This window comes from Astyanax mexicanus, chromosome 20 (genome assembly GCF_023375975.1).
Source record: "Astyanax mexicanus isolate ESR-SI-001 chromosome 20, AstMex3_surface, whole genome shotgun sequence".
NCBI classification, from domain to species: Eukaryota; Metazoa; Chordata; class Actinopteri; order Characiformes; family Acestrorhamphidae; genus Astyanax; species Astyanax mexicanus.
This window is the reverse complement of record NC_064427.1, coordinates 26,055,634-26,074,289: the sequence shown is the minus strand read 5'-3', so window position 1 is coordinate 26,074,289 and position 18,656 is coordinate 26,055,634. Positions and strand designations below refer to the sequence as shown.

The window sequence follows — 18,656 nt, the reverse complement described above, 5'->3', positions numbered from 1 at the left end:
AATTATTTCACATGATTCTGTAAAATGGAAATAATAAATAGGATGAATAAAATGTAGTTGCAATAGATAAACACTGGATGGCGCTGCAGATCTATTTTCTGTGGAGCTGAGCATCACCAGTTTTCAGACTAAATGAGGATGACTAATAAAATGACATAACAAAATGACATATATGACATATGTTATCAGTAAGCTCACCTAGTGAAATATCGATACCATCATTTATTAATACTACACTTTCCTACACCTCTTTTTATTTTGTGTATTTATCTTGATATCTATTGTAGTTTATCTTATTTTAACATTATTTTATTTTTATGTACCACATGTGAAGTGAATGACAGTAGGTCTCCTTGATTTTTTTGACTTGAGGTAAATGATCTGCTTAGTATTAATTACAAATGTGAATGATTTAAAATAATGCTGAAGCTCAGGCTCTGTCAGTATTTATTTATTTACATAAAACCTTTTTTTTTTTCTAAAACAGTTTGAGTGATGCTTGATGACCTCAGATAATGTGTTAATATATATATATATATTTGCCTAATTTTAATTGTATAATTTCACAGGAATTATTTCTAAAATGCATTAGGTTTGCTTGTAATTTTTTATGAGAACTGCATGCACTGAATTTTGTGGTGAGGACGCGGGGGTCTTCTATGTGTTTAGTCCAGGACAATATAGCACTGTGAATAGCCATATACAGGCTGTGTATGGTGGATGATTGTAATTAATCAATAATAAGCTAATTATTAGCGGTGTCCTGCTCTTGTGGACGCTGAATTGTAAAGCATTCCCTTTACTGGTGATTCAAAGCATTTATTCCACTTCCCAACTGTAGGGGGAGCGCAAGAGCAAGAAATGCAACGAGTTTTGGAGCATTTCTGTCAGGTCATTCATCAAGAAATTTCCATTAAAACAATCTAAACAGTGATGAGATGTGTGTGTGTGTGTGTGTTTGTGTTTGTGTGTGTGTTTATATTTGAATGTTTTTTGTATTCTTCTCATCACCACTGGAACTGGGTGAAACATTTGATCAGCAACAAATCACTAATAAATGAAGGCCACTGTCAGAAAAGAGTGATGCTTTGCAGACACTTTATTACACAAATAACATTGTTACTGAAAATAGTATTCTTGCAATAAAACCTTAGTTATGTCACAACAAATATCAGACACATCTCACATCCTGCTTGGAAAATGTAGTAAATACAGATTTAGATACATCATAAGAATCCTCTTTTTTTTTCTTTTCTGAATGCGGCACAACAGAAAACAAAATACAGGTGACAGTAGCAGCGCTTTGAAATAAGTGGCACATCTGTAGTAATATAGGTGCTGCAGAAGGCGAGAAATACAGAATCAAAAAGGCACAAATGTACAGATAGGAGATCAAACGAACGTCTGGACCAGTTACCAGAAAAACATAAAAAAAAAAAAGAACAACAGAAGAGCTTGATAAAACAGATGATAAATTACTGGAAGAATCTGTCAATTACATAAAAAAAGAAGAGATAAAATAAAAACAGATCTACCTCGTTCCTCCACCTCCCAGAATTAAAAATAACCAGATAGCTTTACACTTAAATCTACCAGTGTTTGGCTCCTCATCTACATGGTCCCTTAAAATCATAAATTAAAGTGGCAGTCATACATCCCTACTGAGAAAAAGGTTTTCGCACAAATAAATAAAATATATTGGCAGCCATTACGAACAGTTACATGTTATATGATTGCAGTACATCCTGACGGTGCGAGCGTTTGGGACGGAGGGGGAGGGGTTTAGAGCGGGACGGCTCATTGGGATGAGGACACCGGGGGAGGCGGGGCCGAGTACTCCTCGTTCTCCGAGTCGGTGGCGTCCTCGTCGTCCTTCTCCAGGTCGCTGCCCTCTGTGCTAAGTCGGTCGAAGCCCTGCCGTGTGTAGCCTTTATGAGTGGCGAAGAAATTCCCCAAGTTTAACGTCCCTGCAGCTTTGCCTGAGGGGAAGAGAAAAGGTCAGAACGCTTAGACATGTGACCTAAATCAGCTCCACAAAATCACCCAATAAAAGCTCTATAAAAAATATCCTGAAGGTTCTTCACAGTCACAGAAACTCTCTTAATCTGAAGTTTTCCTATTAGACCTGTTTCTCAACCCAGAGCTTCAATTGAGTGACCTCAATCTCTTCTGTATCTACTTTCAAAAGCAAAAAACTAATGTAAAACAGTAAAACAGGACCGTAAAAAAGCAGATTCCAAAACCCCAAAACTGTTATATAACATTTTACTTTTATACGTGATGAATTGAAGTTGGATCCATTCCATTTCTGAAATTATGTGGGCATTTAGCATTCCTTAATCCACAGTGTTATATATGTGTACAGTAAATACTTATAGAAGTCATTACCACCCACAGTGGACAGTGCAGTGAGTGGGAATGATAGTGTCCGGCAGCATCTGGCTACAACTGTCCATGTGATCTGAGAATTTCTCTGGCAGAAATCACATCCATATTCAATGCAGGGGGGCCCATATTCATATTCCACAGTTCAGTTTAACATTCTTTAGCTTCTATGGGGCATGGCAAAAGTCACGGGACAGGATGCTAGTTCCTACACCATACTAGTTGTTCTTTAGCTTCTATGGGGCATGGCAAAAGTCACGGGGCAGGATGCTAGTTCCTAATCCATACTAGTTGGTTCTTAGCTTCTATGAGGAAAGGCTAAAGTCACGGGACAGGATGCTAGTTCCCAAACTATACCAAATGGGTGAGGTCATTTGGCCTTTTATCAGGCCAAATCAAACGCCCACTCACATTCTACATTATCGGCCTGCTGTACTTTTAAGAGTTTAAATAAAAAGCCTTAGGCCCGTGTCGTTAACAGCTCCACACACACATTAATTCACACGTCTATAACGTCTGATTATACTGTACCTCTCTGGCCACTTTATCATCACTTGAGTTAAGCTGTAGCCAATGAACCGTCTGTTCATTTCCCTGTTTCATCTGATATGAAAGTCATTTAGAGAACGTACCCCACTATTAAACCACTGACAGCTCGCAAAGTATTATGAATTACATTTATTGGATCTCTCAATAGCATCTAAAAAGTACCCTCAGGGGCTCTGCGCTTCAGAGCCGTGCAATTCACACTACATTTTGTAGGCTGGGCCCTTGCCAATTAGCTCCTAGCCTCTAGCGCATAGCCAAAGGGAGCGCAGAGTAACTGGGCCCGCACTGCTGCAGAGTCATGGGAGCAGACACTCTGAAAAATAACACAGCGTCGGTTCGGGTCTGAATGACAGGCCTCAGCATTTTTATACAGAAGGTCTGAGGCTTCAGGCTAGCATTTAGCTGTTGACCTTGGAGGAGAGCAGACAGTAAAGGAGAAGTTCAGCCCTGTGGGACCTGAGGGGTCCATTCAGCCTCTGAGTGGAATGTAGTCAAACAGATGGTGTTTGTTTGAGAGGCAGTCAGACCACAGCGGGTCGCTCCAAAGTGATGCTGCCATCAGTTAAGTGATGTTGGAGACTAACCTCCATCTTCTTCAACTGAAACTGAAATGCTTCTAGGTGGCATAGAGCGCAACATCATCACCCAATCACTAACTATGTTCCACTATTTTTTAATATCAAACATTTTAACGATTTCCTTATTTAAATATAAAAGAATATGAAACTGCATATTGTCGCTGATGGACAAAAATCTTGTATATCCAAAATGGCAACTTTACAGAAAAAGGAAAACCTTGTTGTACTTTCATTTGAAGGTAATGTAAAAAGATTGTATTCCAAGTAAATTTCTATTGGTCCATTCAATAAAAATAATTTCACATTAGCCTCTTTTTCACCATAAGCTGCAGTTTACCATTATGTGATGGAGAGAGATTATGGGTATGTGTTTTTTTTTTCTGGTGGTGATAAATTAGAATCACAAAGTGTCTTGTAATAATTATGCAACATTATTCTTGCTGTCATCTGATGTTTCCAGTCTCATGTTGTATAGAGTCATAGAGTTAGCAAGTTAGCACGTTGCCTTGGCATACTAACTAAATGCAAAATGAGACCTAATTCATTTACACCCCACATAGCTTTTCCACCATAAAACCCGTGTTTCTATCAGTTTTAGTGTAACCATCAAAACGTCACATCATACATCATCATAAGTGGGTGCTGCACAGCAGAAGGAACAGAAGTGATCACGGATCTCGATGGAGATCCTTGTATTCCTCAGTTCCAGCTGTGAAATAATGTTTCTGGTTCTGGAACCTAATTTTGTTGATGGAAAAGCGGCAAACCGGTACAAAATTTGGGGAAAAATTGCTAACAAACGCCAAGCAATGGTCCTCCACAGACCAAGATATGGTCTCTGCAATTTTATATACTAGAAATATACAAATATAAAAGACTTCAGATCTTGCAGCACAAAGGTGACACATAACGGTTAGTTACACTATTTGTTTTGGTCTGGCACAAAACTAAAAAAATAGCCAAAAACTTCCAAAAAATTGTGTTAATTTCTCACTTCATTTCTCAACTTCAACCATAGTTATCCTGTCCTAAGTTTTTTTGAAAGATTCTTCAAGTTAGAAATTAAGTACAACTGCTGTCTCATTAACAAAAATTCTGACTCTTCAATATTACTACTGTTTGTTGGTCTAATCCAGACTGCCTGTGTTTAATCCTAACTACAGAAACTTGTGTTTATGAGCACTAACATTCAGTGTGGCTCTTCTGTTACAGAAATGAGTGCATTTATGATTCTTCTCACTCACCTCTGAGTTTACCCAAGATTCCTCCTGAGGATCCTGACGGCTCCAGCTTCACCTCATGATCTTCAAAAAAGACCACAAAAAGAGACAACCACATCAGATCCAGTGTCAGTTCACTAGACTATTGAAAAGCTTCAGTAGTCATGTCTGTGGATGAGTTGTGATGACATTTAGGAGACATTTCCAGACTTGCTCTGGGAGTACTGTACAAGTGAAGTCTGAAAACTGATTTTAAACATGGGGAAGAAAACTGGCCTCTGGTTCTTCGGGTTCTTCTAAAATTAGTGGTCTGAGGTTCACTTCAAGTAGACTATAGTTCGGTCTGATGTGTATATGGTATGTACTCGCTCCTGGTGCTGTGTGTGTCTGGTTGCATGACTGATTCAGCCTCAATAACCTGTAGGGTAACTAGTAGGGTAACTAGGGTAACTAGTAGAATAGTAGAACCTTGTTTGCAGCTGTTTTTATGCTTAAAAGCTTAATTATACTTCTAAACTGGGTCAAAGCAGAGTCCAATGGTGGGCAATGGTGTTGTGAATATTTATACTTGTTCACTGATGTTTAATTGCAAAGGCAAAGATGGGGAGGCAGAAATACAAGACTAATAGTGGACCAATCACAGTTGCTGCTTCAGTGTCACCATAACGTTTAGTTACATTATTGTGGAGATGTGCTTCATTGTATATGTTTGCTACGGTGTAGATTCGATGCAGAAGCATAAATTGGCCACAAATGTTTGTATTCATACACCTGAAAATGATGTAAAGCAAAAAACTATGCAATACAAGAAATGTAGACCTTGCATTTACATTTACAGCAATTAGCTGACTATTTTATCCAAAGTAATTTACAAGCATTTTCTATTACAGAGGAGGACCAACCGTTAGGAATCTTGCCCAAGGACTTTTATTGGTGTAGTGCAGCATAGTCACCCAGACCGGGAATTGAACCCCAGTCTCCTACATGATATAGTAGCTTCCGTGCAGGTAGTGGTGTTATCCACAACCCACAACTCAGTTTTACACAAGTAGAAAATGCGCTAAGTATAATTATAAGGCTGAATCTTAAACTAAACCACTTGACCACTTCACCCCTGAGTTAGTCAGGTCCTTGGCTTTTTGGAAAAAAGCTTTTTGGACGCTTGCTTTTTCTTTTTAGAGGCTGTGACCCAAACCAGCATCGGTGGGAAGACAGACTGTAGTCTTTCCAGCAAATAAGACTAAACTGAAGTCCATGAGTCACAGCGGAGCTCTTGGCAGCTGAAACCAGTATCGATTACAGTTAAGGACAGGGTGAGCGACTCCTTGATGGTCGAAGCTACAGCACTGTGACTATATCAGTTTTTCACCTTTTCCACACGCTATAATCTACAGATGTTTGATGTCCATCATCTGTGTTGGCTTTTTAAAAGATCAGTTTATACTCTTGATTGCCATCACTGTGCATTCATGTAGGTAATGTAGGCCAAAACGGTAACACTTTCTATGAATGTCATCTTTATTAGACTCTATAACTAAATTCATAATATATTATAATGCATTCATAAGGCATTATAGACATGGCTATAAATATTTATAAAAACACATAACCCACTATAGCCATGTTTATTAAGCATTATGATTGTGATCATAATACATTATAAGCTATGCTTATGATATACATGTTAAAATTTTTACATGTTTATATCTATCGTTAAAAATCTAGTCCCACAATGAAAGTCTGTCACTTTACTTAGAGCGCACAAAGACCTGTTATAATACATTATAATTGACTATAACTAATATTATATTCAAGACAAGTACAAGTCATGAGTGGTTACAAATATATTTATAGGATTACTGAGAGTGTGTTTATAAGTTGGAAGCTGTTTTAGTCATGATAGAAGTCTACAAGCAGGGACTGAGTTTCTTGGTATTGACGTATAACATTATAAAGACAGCTATTAATGCATTATAATCACAGTTTATGATGCATATTAAACATGGCTATGATGAATTATAGAGTTTTATAAACATGTATAGCCATGTTTATAATGCCTTATGAATGTATTATAATGTGTTATAAATATGTTTATAGAGTGTTATAGAGATAACATACATAGAAAGTGTTACCGCCAAAACATTAAGGGGCCATTCCACCAAATGGGTGCCATTTGCTTGTTATATCTCTTCCAAATAAAACTTTATCTTTTTTCAATTCTAAATTTAATAACACATATATTACACTATTCAAAACATGTACTGGTCAATCTCAGGCAGCTTTACTTCATTTTTTACAAGGTTTTTAAGCTGAAGGTGGTTTCAAAACTCGTGTAACATTTAAAAAGCATGTTTAAAAGCAAGTCCACTAATTCCTTAGATTTTCTCTCAAGAAAGTCTTTTTTTGAGAAATGATTGACTGCATATTCAAATAACTGATATTTATTTGAATATGTTTTTTTGGAGTTACAGGAATGAAAGTAACAGGAATATGTTTTTAGCATAGATTTAGCAAAAACATGAAAAATAGCTAAACGTGGCTATGCTATTAGCATGAGGGCACTGAGCACAGTCTAGTAATTTTCCCAAAATTTGTATTTTAAAAATAAACAAATAATATATGATATCTAATTAATTTAGGTAACAGGAATGAGCGCTGAGATTGACCTCCTCAGTCATCGTTACAATAAGATCAAATATACAGAAAAACAAATGAGAGAACTTAATTCTGGTCTTCCCATGGTCTTTAGAAGAACCAGCTGGTGTCACTTCCTGTTGTATATGTGACTTGTTCCAGAATGTTCCAGATGTTTTAGATGGAGTAATGTTTTATGGTAACAGGGATGAGTTAAAAAATGTGTATTTTAACTTAAATATTATGGATTTATCACAAACAATATATTTTTAAAGCATAGATTAAATTTGGAGTCACACAACATGCAAAAAAAATACATCTCTAAAGGATTTTAATAATTATATTTCATGGTAAAGTTTATAGTTAGAGAGTGGGGACAGGTAACAAATGCTATTTTTACAGTGTTATAAGTATTTTTCTTATTACATATATGTAAAAGACACTATGCTCAATAATAAAATGTAATTTAAAGTAATTTTGTGAGCAAATTTATACATTTTCCTGGGGACAGAAATGACACTCAATCGATGGGATGGCCCTATGATGATTATGATAATGATGTTGATAACGTTAAGGATGCCCTGAATATTCTTGGCTAAAAGCATTTTTTGATGTTCAGCTGAAAAAAAAAACAGTAGTTTTATAATTTCTAAGCAAGTTTGTTGAATAAACATTGTAGACAGACATTTACCTCCATACATCCTGCTCTTCTTCCAGCGGACGAAGACGCCGATCGCGATGACCAGCACCAAGGGCAGGAGCAGGAGCAGAGTGGTGATGACTGCTGGAGAAAGACCCTGAGATTTGGCCTTGTTCGCAATCGTCTCCTTCTCTTTTTCTTTGTCTTCCAGAGCTTTGGCCTGCTGTGCTGGGGTTGGCTGCTTCTCAGCAACCTCTGGGAGCTCTGGCACCGTGGCTTGGGGTGACTGAGCCAGCGGCTTGTGGATGGGCTTCAAATTGGCCTGGACGAACGTCTCTGTTTCTGAGAAGGAGCCATTAAACACATCATACTTTAGCTTCTTTCACATTCCAGGAGTTCCAGAAGAGAAGAATTGTTTAAAAACTTCTAACCGAGGTCTTTTTGTAATGGTTTTGTGTAATTCCCCACAGTGGAGAGCTGTTCTGCCCGCTCTCCATTGTGTGTGAGAAAGTTTCCACTGTGTCTGAAGCTATAGTCATTAATTAAACCTTAAAACACGAGTATTGTCCTTTCTTTATGAAATATGATCAGGGAATTATCAGATTAATGAGAACTGCAATTAATTAGGTAATACCAGCAGTGGACCAAAGAAACTTGCGAGAGCAGCCCTTCTAGTGAATGTCAGTCTATCATAGCCAATTACAGAGTAATAGGGCTCATTATTCTAGTACAGAAAAGTGCTGCTTAAACAAGGGGAGGCTATGTAAGTGTTAGCTTAGGCTCACATTATAATTAAGCAAATACCTGCTCTGTGACAAGGTAAACGTTAGTGCATGAGTTCATGTGTTTCTTCAGAAAGAGAGAAGGAGTGTGGCTGTGGGAGCTGCGGTATTCTGTCATTACTCAGCAGTATAGCTGCGTCATGTGACAATACTTTTATAGTATCATAAGAAAAATACTGAAGTAACTGGGGCTTCTCATGTACTGGAAGAGGCATGTGATAGCCTTAACCTTTCTAGTGTTGGGGACCATACATGTGACGGGGGGGGGGGGGCAATTACGAGTATGAGTAAATGAGCATGGTATCGAACAAATACCCGATACCAGTATCAGTATTCATGCATATTTAATCGTAAAAAAATATTTGATATACAGCTCTGAAAAAAAATTAAGAGACCACTTTAGTTTCTGAATCAGTTTATCTGATTTTGCTATTTATAGGTATATGTTTGAGTAAAATGAACATTGTTGTTTTATTCTATAAACTACAGACAACATTTCTCCCAAATTAAAAAAATATATATATTGTCATTAAGAAAGAAAATGAGAAATGGCTGAAATAACAAAACAGATGCAGAGCTTTCAGACCTCAAATAATGCAAAGAAAACAAGTTCATATTTATAAAGTTTTAAAAGTTCAGAAATCAATATTTGGTGGAATAGCCCTGTTTTATCAGTTTTCATGCATCTTGGCATGTTCTCCTCCACCAGTCTTACACACTGCTTTTGGATAACTTTATGCCTTTACTCCTGGTGCCAAAATTTAAGCAGTTCAGCTTGGTTTGATGGCTTGTGATCATCCATCTTCCTCTTGATTATATTCCAGAGGTTTACAACTTGGTAAAATCCAAGAAACTCATGTTTAAATGGTCTCTTATTTTTTTCCAGAGCTATTATATTTGTACCATATCGCCCGGCTCTACTTAGTAGGAAGCAGCTCTCTTTGTCATTTTCAGTACAAGCCTCTACAAACAGTGTACAGAGTCTGACACTCTGAAATGTCAACTGACACGCCAGCTTTTGTTTGTTCCTCCAGCCATGACTCGCAAAAGAGAGCACCAAAGCCAGTCAGTCGTGTTGGACTAAAGTGAAAACAAGTCCAAACTGTGTACCTTCAATTTCCTGCACCTCAATTCCTCCTTTCTTAACTGAACGATGTTCTGCTTCTGAAAAAAAAAAAAAAAAACAGAGAAAAAGACATTTATTTCTCTGCAAACCAGAATTACGTACATATGTGTATACATTCTGTTAATTAAAGCTAAGCTCTCTCCAATGAGGCTCTTATATAAGAGCTGAACCTGCGAAGGTCTGAAAACTCTGGAAGCTGCAGTGTTTTTCTCTTTGAATAGCCTTCAAACACACACAACGATGTGCCATGAGTCATCTCAAGGCTGCATTCAATAGCTTATGAATGTACCGTCATGTCCACAGCACACAGTTTCTTTATGAAAAATAAATTATTAAATAAAATGAAGGGAAAAAAAAGAAAGGGAAGGATGATTGATGCTGTGAGAAATGCCTCCGCTCTCAGCTGACTGCCTTAACTCTGAGTTCACTGACCTGAAGGACAGCAATACTGCAATACTGCGATGAGGCACATGGTCTGCCTAACATAGCCTATTTGTACATAGACGTGACGTATGGACAATATCCTACAAGTGATTAAAGAACACTTTATTTACATTTCGTTATAAAGAGAGTAAAAATTCTGTTTATTTGGATAATGGATATTATCCAAATATTGGATAATATTTGGAAAAAAATCTATTTGCTATGCATGAAAATGTATTTGGATATTAGTTTTAAGAACCTATCAATGCGGAAGAATTGTGTCTGTCAAAATATTGCAGGAAATATTGTATATCCTGAAAATATTGCTAAATATTGTAATAATATTTTTTAAGTCATCCAGCTCTATAGACATTTAACCTGAAAGTTCAGAGACACATTTTTGTAACACTGTACACATTTTATTCTATTAGTTTGCTATTTTATTACATTACTAGATTTCAGATTCGAACATCAGTTCTTTTTCTTCTTCTATTGTTTATGACATGTCGACAGCCTGCCTCAATGGCTGAACAATTTAGAAAAGTGATTTCAAACTGTAGAAAAGTCAGACCAAGTTCATCTGATCCAGACCAAGACCACTTCTTTTGGTCGGACCAAATGTTGGTACCATGGTTCACAGAACGTTTCACACATGTCTGAAGGTCCATGCATGATCAATATGACAGTGTGTTCACCAATAACAGAAATGTCTAATATAATTTTTTTTTCCCCACAATGAAAACAATATTTTTCCACCTAAAAAATTAGTTAAAAAGAAGATTAGTTGTAGTGGTTTTATTGAGGTCAAATAAAAATAGGGAAAACACGCGACCTGGTCCTCATCAGTTCAGATATCACAAACACTTCTGCCTTTGTTATTTTCAGAGAGAGCTGGAGACTAATCAAGCACTTTTAAACACTTAAATGTACTTAAATAAGCTTCATTAAAAATCACTGATTGCAAATTACGTTCTTAATGAATCTGCGTTGATTAGTAGGCAATTCATACACCGATAACATATCCAATTCACCTTCTTGTGTCTTTAACATCTTTTATAGTAAGAGCCTTATAGACACACGTCTTCATAATTTATTATCCCAATTTTACCCTCCTGCTTTTTTCAGTGGTCAGGACATGGTGGTGGTGTATTAATGAGTCTTGTGTTGATAGGAATGAATCAAATAAGGCAATGCTGCCTAAGTTTTAAAACACATTAGTCTACCAACATGATCTAGAAAATAGCATCCTGTGACTGATAATGAAGGGCTAGAGCCAAATCTTACCCAAATTTAAGATAAAAAGAACCTCTTGCATAAGATGAGTGAGTAGTACATAGATGCTTTCACACAAAAACCTAATATCTAAAAAATGGAAAATTTACAGGAGAATTAAAAATCATTCTTAACGGTCAGTGGACGGTCAACGTAAAAATATTTTATTCCGAGTCATTTTTGAGCATTTCTATTGGTCAATTAACTATGAGATTTTGAGAAAGTGGGAAAAAAATACAAATCTATAAGCTTATATTATTATATTATCTAAAAAATATCTTTACTTACTTTCAGATGGTACAAATTTTATAACCGAGTCTGAGGTGGCATCTCCGACGTAGACACTCCCATCCTTTGTGACGACAATGTCGTGAGGCATTTTGAACTTCTAAACAGAATAAAACAGAACAAAAAAGAGATTCCGAAAATTAGATTAAAAATGTATATTACACAAATCATGTTTTGTTCACTCTGCAGAATAAAACATGGATCCACAAAAATGTGGATTAAATCCATGTTTTTGCCGTTCACTCTTCAAATAATTGAGAGAACAATTATCTCAACCCAGTTATCTCAGCATGTCTCAAGTATTCTTTAATTAGAGTTCAGATTTCAATTCATTCATTTGCTCCTGGTGTATTTCCATTAAAATAAAATTCTAATTGAAAGTAGTAGTATATTCGAGTGTGGAAGGGAAAAACTAATAATAAAATAGCATTATTGTGCTTCTGCTACCATTTCTGCAAAGACAAATATGGTCTGGTATATTTCCCTGAGAGTTTTCCTGGCTTTGAGAGTTAGTCCTGGTTACCTGAGCTACTGTGGTGCTGCTAATGGCACTGAAACTAGAGCTACTGTGAACATGGAGATGCCAGAACTTAAGACATTGTCAAACCAAAGAAACATGGAATTACAACTGAAGGGAGCTGGCAACTATTCCACATGCTCAGTGCAATTACACATTCTCACCACAGGGGTCCCCAGAACTTACAGAACCTTACTTTAATCAAAGCACCGCACAAATACTTCATTCTCTACTGCACTCTCTCGAAGGCAAATGAGAAATAATTTGCCTCCATCTGCCCAATACTGTAGTATATTTACTCACAGCAACTTCAACAGGTATACACATCTAATCAAAGAGGATGGCAATGGACACTCAATTAGACACGATGCTATCACTCTGCTGTGACTGAAGGAGGAGTTAAAAAACTCAGCCTGATAGAGACAGAAGTGTCCAGAGGCAGCCAGCAGCGTGATTCAATTCCTCTAAGTGGTGTCAGAAGGGGACGGCACAGAATGAGTCTGCCTCAGGCACGATAATCAATCAAGAACAAAAGCTTTCAGACTAATCAATACATGTTTATGGGAAAAGTTGTACACAGTCATTTCTGAGAATATGCACACGCATCTATTTACATGTATACGGGATTGCTATCAAACTCTAAGTATAGCCTTGTTCAGTGTAATACACTGCCCTCTGAGTGATTCTGCATCATCAATACAGGCCAGTCATGACGCATTACCAAACACAGACCTTTCAAATCTAACTCTAACAAATCTAACTTTCAGCCTGTTGCAGCAGCAGAGCTGTGGGGGAGCAGTCAGACTTACATGTGTACAGTGAGACGTTTTCCAGCATATAAAATAATGTAACCAAGCGTGAGGCAACCATTACATTTCTGTGATGAAATACTGGATTACATTTTAAACTGTAGAACTTTATATAGATGTGTTCTACAGAAAGATTGTGGTATAGTCTGCCAGTATGATGATAAATAATAATATTAGCATTGTGATTATTAAGTATTAACACAATGTAGAACTGAAAAAATAGGAATATTGAAAAAAAATCTTACTAAGATAAAGTGAATTCCACTTCCAGAAAATTGGAATTCCAGGTTGTTTTAAAGGTGTTTTTAGCAGGTTGTTTTAAGGGTGTCTAAGTGGTTGATATGGCTATCTAGCTGGTTGTTTATTTTTCTTGTGTGTTGTTGGTATGATTTTCTAGGTGAGTAATATTGCTATGGGGTTAAAAGATGGTTGATATGGAGTTGTTAAGTGGTTGGTAGATGGTTATACTATGATTATACTATGGTTTATGTTGCTGGGTTGCAAATGGTTGCTGTGGTGTTTCCAAGTGTTTGCTAGATGGATGCTACAGTGTGAGAAGGTAACCGCTATGGTATTTTACGCAGTTGCCATGTTACTGCTTCATGGATGCTATTATCGCTGAGGTGGTTGCTATGGTACCCCATGTTAATGGTTGGATTACTGTCACCTTTGTAGCGTGCCAAAGCGCTTGCACCTTAACAATTCTATTGGGGGAAAACACACTATCAGAACATACAATCTGAAGTTTGACTGGTGTTGCTCTATATATATATATATATATATGTGTATATTTGCAGTATGCATGTATATTAAGATAATGTTTACGTAATGCTACACAAAAGACAGACTTTTTAATGTTTTCAATGCTCCTCCCACCTTTAGAAAAAAAGCTGTTCCAGCAGTTTGGAGTATAACAGCAAAAAAAATAGCATTACCAAAAGGTAATGAAAAAAACTAAAAGAGCTTTTTTAAAAAAAAACATGGGTGAATACTAACCCTAAACCATAGCAGTTACCCAGTGTTACACATATTATATTGCACCATATTGTGATTTTGCGCTACATTTTGCAGTATGTTAAGTCACATTGGCCAATCAGTATTTTGGAATAAAGATTGCGCAGCCCCAGATCCAGCGGTGTGTTTCACCGCTGTGTTAAAATAACAGTCACACAGGCCATGGCAGGCTATGCTACAACCATGTAATCACTTGTAATGCTGTTCCAGTCCAGCTAAGCTGGGTTTTACTGTGTTTGTTAAGAGAGCTTATCATACCAAGGCAGAAGAACACGACTAGATTATACCTTCACTGTACATATCATATCCACCCGAGTCAGTAAACAACAGCAGGCCAGGATGTTTCATGCTTTCATAAAAAAAAACATAAAGCAGAAGGAGAAATGCCCATTTCATGCTCAGGTTAATATGAGAAATGAGGCTCTTCTGTGTGAGGTGGATTGTGATTTTAGGGCTTGTGTTATATGAGTAGTTGATGTAAGGTGGTTTAATTATATAAATATAAAAAAAGAAGAGCGTGTATACAGTGGCTTTCACATTTTATCACCTTACAACCACAAACTTAAATGTATTTATAGAGATTTTAGTTGATAAACCAACACAAAGTAGAACATATTAATGACGTGGAATTAAAATGATAGATGGTTTTCACAATTTTAATCATATCAAAATCTAAAAAAAGTGTGACGTGCAAAAGTATTCACTCTGAAACCCCTAAATAAAATCCAGTGCAATCAATCAAAGTCCTAACTTAATTAGTTAACAGAGCGAATTCCAGTTGTGTGTAATTTAGTCTTAGTATGAATACAGCTGTTCTGTGAAGGCCTCAGTGATTTGCTAGAGAATACTAGTGAACAAACAGCATCATCAAGACCGAGGAACTCAACAGAGAGGTCAGAGGTGAAGTTATGGAGAAGTTTAAAGAAGGGACAGATTATAAAACACACCGTTGTCGTTATCCAATGAAAAACAAGTATCTCAATATTTGTTAATATTTTTAGTTTACTACATAATTTGAAGACACTAACTATTCCTTGTACTAAGTTAAATTTTCTTTAAAAAATGGACCAGTAGAAATTATACGTTATTATACGAAATTATATGTTTCATCTCTCTCCTGTAAAGTTTTGGAAATACCTGTTACTTGTTTTTCATTGGACAGCAATGATATCCTATAGACTCAATTGCAATTCTACAGTCATCAAAGGTTTTTGTTCTCTAAAAGGTTATATTTCTACATTTCTTCTTATTAAAGTGCATAAACTATAGTGCCAAAAGTATTAGCTCACCCATACACAACACTGACCACATGACCACAGGTGAATAAAACCATAAATATTAGCTAGACCCATTAAAGAATGTGTCTCAGCTCTCAGGAGCTCAGTAAATTCCAGTGTGGTACCATTAAAAGGATGCAGCACCTGTGCAACAAGTGCAGCAGTGAAATTTCCACACTATTAAATATTCCACAGCCAACTGTTATATTATAACACAGTGAAAACAACTGGGAGCTACAGCAATTCAGATGCTGAGGAGCACAGCGCTCAGAGGTCTCCAACTTTCTGCAGAGTCAGTCACTACAGACCCCCAAACTTCATGGAGCTTCAGATCAGCTCAAGAACAGTTGAATGCAGAAAGCTTAATTGAATGGGTTTCCATTGGCCGAGCAGCTCCATCCAAGCTTACATCACCAAACACAATGCAGGTAAGTGGATACTTTTGGCAATATAGTGTATCTTAACTCAATCAGATGTAATTTTTTTAAACTGTTGGTTTGGTTTGGTGCCAAAATTGGGACCCCTTCTCTTCTACTGGGACCCCTTCTCTTCTCCATATACACCACCTCTCTTGGTCAGGTTGTCTGCTCACACGGATTTTCCTACCATTGCTTTGCTGATGACACCCAGCTATACTTGTCGTTCTCACCTGAAGATAACTCAATCTCTGCACGGATATCGCAGTGTCTCTCTGACATATCCTCATGGATGAAGGAGCATCACCTTCAATTAAATCTCTCAAAGACTGAACTTCTGGTTATACCAGCAAAACCATCTTTTCAACACAACTTCTGTATAAGTATCGACTCTCTCTCTCTCTCACCGACAAAGGTTGCTAGGAACCTGGGTGTTCTGGTTGATGACCAACTCTCCTTCACGCACCATGTGGCCTCAGTTGCTCGGTCCTGCCGCTTTGCGCTCTATAACATCTGAAAAATTAGACCGTTCTTGACGCAACAGGCCACCCAACTCCTGGTGCAAGCGGTCGTCATCTCACGCCTCGACTACTGCAATGCCCTGCTAACTGGCCTCCCGGCCTGTGTAGTAAAACCACTCCAGATGATCCAGAACGCAGCAGCACGTCTGGTCTTCAACCAACCAAAACGGGCACATGTCACCCCGCTGCTCATTGAGCTCCATTGGCTACCAGTTGATGCTCGCATCAAATTCAAAGCTCTTACAATCGCCTACAAGGTGATGACAGAACAGGCTCCTTCCTACCTGCACTCGCTCCTGAAAGCTTACGCTACCTCCCGGCCGCTGCGCTCCTCCAATGAACGTCGCCTCGCTTTGCCAAACATTCACACAAAGCAATCCAGACTGTTCTCATACAGAGTTCCCCAATGGTGGAACAAACTACCTTCTACTACCAGATCAGGAGAATCTCTCGCTATCTTTAAGAAACTCCTGAAGACAGAGCTCTTCAAAGAGCACTTACTCTCTTAACACCTCTAACACACTAACTACTTCTAACCTCATCTCCTTCTTCCCCTCCTTCACTTATCTATCCTATTATTCCCCTTTGACCTCCTTTTATCCCTATCCAAAGATGTTTTACCTTTAAACTTATTTTACATTGTACTTGACTATTGTAAGTCGCTTTGGACAAAAGCGTCTGCCAAATGTAATGTAATGTAATGTAATGTAAAAAAAAGAAAGTATGATAAATCAAAGGCATACATCAGATACGTCTGTAGTGTGTGTATGTGCACAGCACGTATCCGCACCTGTGTGTCAGGGGCAAATGTGTCCAGGATCTCCTTGGTTGAATAATTGAGCACGAAGCCTCGGAGTGGAGCAGATTGACCGTATGGAGATTCTCCGTTGACTACATATATCAGCCCACCTGAAACAGAGCATTAGCATGAGAGACGCGTCGCCCCAGAAACAGTTTCCCATAAATATTGATACAGTCTCTGCATTAATCATCAAAGGAGCTGTCAAAAGGGTTCTCATTTTAACCAGCGACTCCTTTAGACAAGAAGACCAGTGAATAGGAACTGATGCAGGGGTGAGCACTGACAGATCAGCCAGAGCTAAAGATAGATAGCTTTGTGCTTGCTGTATATATACATATATACACCAGTCAAAAGTTAAGACACACCTTCTCATTCAATGTTTTTGTTTTATTCCTATACTGTAAATGAATACTGACTATAAAGGAACACATTCATCATCAGGAATAGGCTTGTAACTCTGATGAACTTATCCTGTACAACAGAAGAAACTGTGGCTCATCCTTTAGTGGGGCGGTTCTGATGAGAGCCAGTTTCATCATAACACTGAATAACAGCCCTGGAAAAATTTAAGAGACCACCTCAGTTTCTGAATCAGTTTCTGTGATTTTGCTATTTATAGATATATGTTTGAGTAAAATGAATTTTTTTGTTTTATTCTATAAACTACAGACAACATTTCTCCAAATAATTCAAAATGAAAGTATTGTCATTTAGAGCATTTATTTGCAGAAAATGAGAAATGGCTGCAATAAAAAAGATTCAGAGCTTTCAGACCGCAAACAATGAAAAGAAAACAAGTTCATATTCATAAAGTTTTAAGAGTTTAGAAATCAATATTTGGTGAAATAACCCTGTTTATTATTCACAGTTTTCATGCATCTTGGCATGTTCTCCTCCACCAGTCTTACACACTGCTTTTGGATAACTTTGTGCCACTCCTGGTGCACAAATTCAAGCAGTTCAGCTTGGTTTGATGGCTTGTGATCATCCATCTTTCTCTTGGTTATATTTTGGAGGTTTCATCATTTTTTGGTGGTCTCTTATTTTTTTTCCAGAGCTGTATATATACTGTAGAGATCTGGATGGCTTTTATGCTCACCTTGTACAGGTGCGTATGAAACAGCGTACACCTCTCCTCCAAACTCGTCTCTCTTTATCTCCTTCACGAACTCGCCGGTGTCGGCCATGAAACACTGTACACGGCCGTTCTCTCGGTCAGCCACCAGCAGCTCCCGCTTGTCCGGCACAAAGGCCAGGCTATGGGGGATCTGGAAGGGAACTCGACGTCGCCGGTCCAATGAGCCTGCGGCCACACAAAACAAATACAAATAAACAGAAACCTAGTGCAAAGTAGCACAATTTCCAATTTTGAAAAAAGGATTTCTCGTGAGCTGGTTTAAAGA

General features: G+C 37.6%; 1 protein-coding gene across 6 annotated transcripts in view; it reads right to left on the bottom strand.

Moving 5' to 3' along the window:
- Window positions 1–1,081: 1,081 nt before the first annotated feature.
- The window catches only part of pam (peptidylglycine alpha-amidating monooxygenase), a 116,394-nt gene continuing 98,819 nt past the window's right edge, over window positions 1,082–18,656 (bottom strand). For all 6 annotated transcript variants that reach the window (XM_022665561.2, XM_022665563.2, XM_049469132.1 and 3 more), the window contains 7 exons: window positions 18,353–18,556; window positions 17,242–17,360; window positions 11,898–11,997; window positions 9,899–9,952; window positions 8,058–8,348; window positions 4,757–4,816; window positions 1,082–1,979 (listed from right to left, as the gene is read on the bottom strand). In XM_022665561.2, the coding sequence (XP_022521282.2) occupies window positions 1,798–1,979; window positions 4,757–4,816; window positions 8,058–8,348; window positions 9,899–9,952; window positions 11,898–11,997; window positions 17,242–17,360; window positions 18,353–18,556 (1,010 nt within the window). In that variant the 3' untranslated portion in view covers window positions 1,082–1,797. The remainder of the gene's footprint in view (window positions 1,980–4,756; window positions 4,817–8,057; window positions 8,349–9,898; window positions 9,953–11,897; window positions 11,998–17,241; window positions 17,361–18,352; window positions 18,557–18,656) is intronic.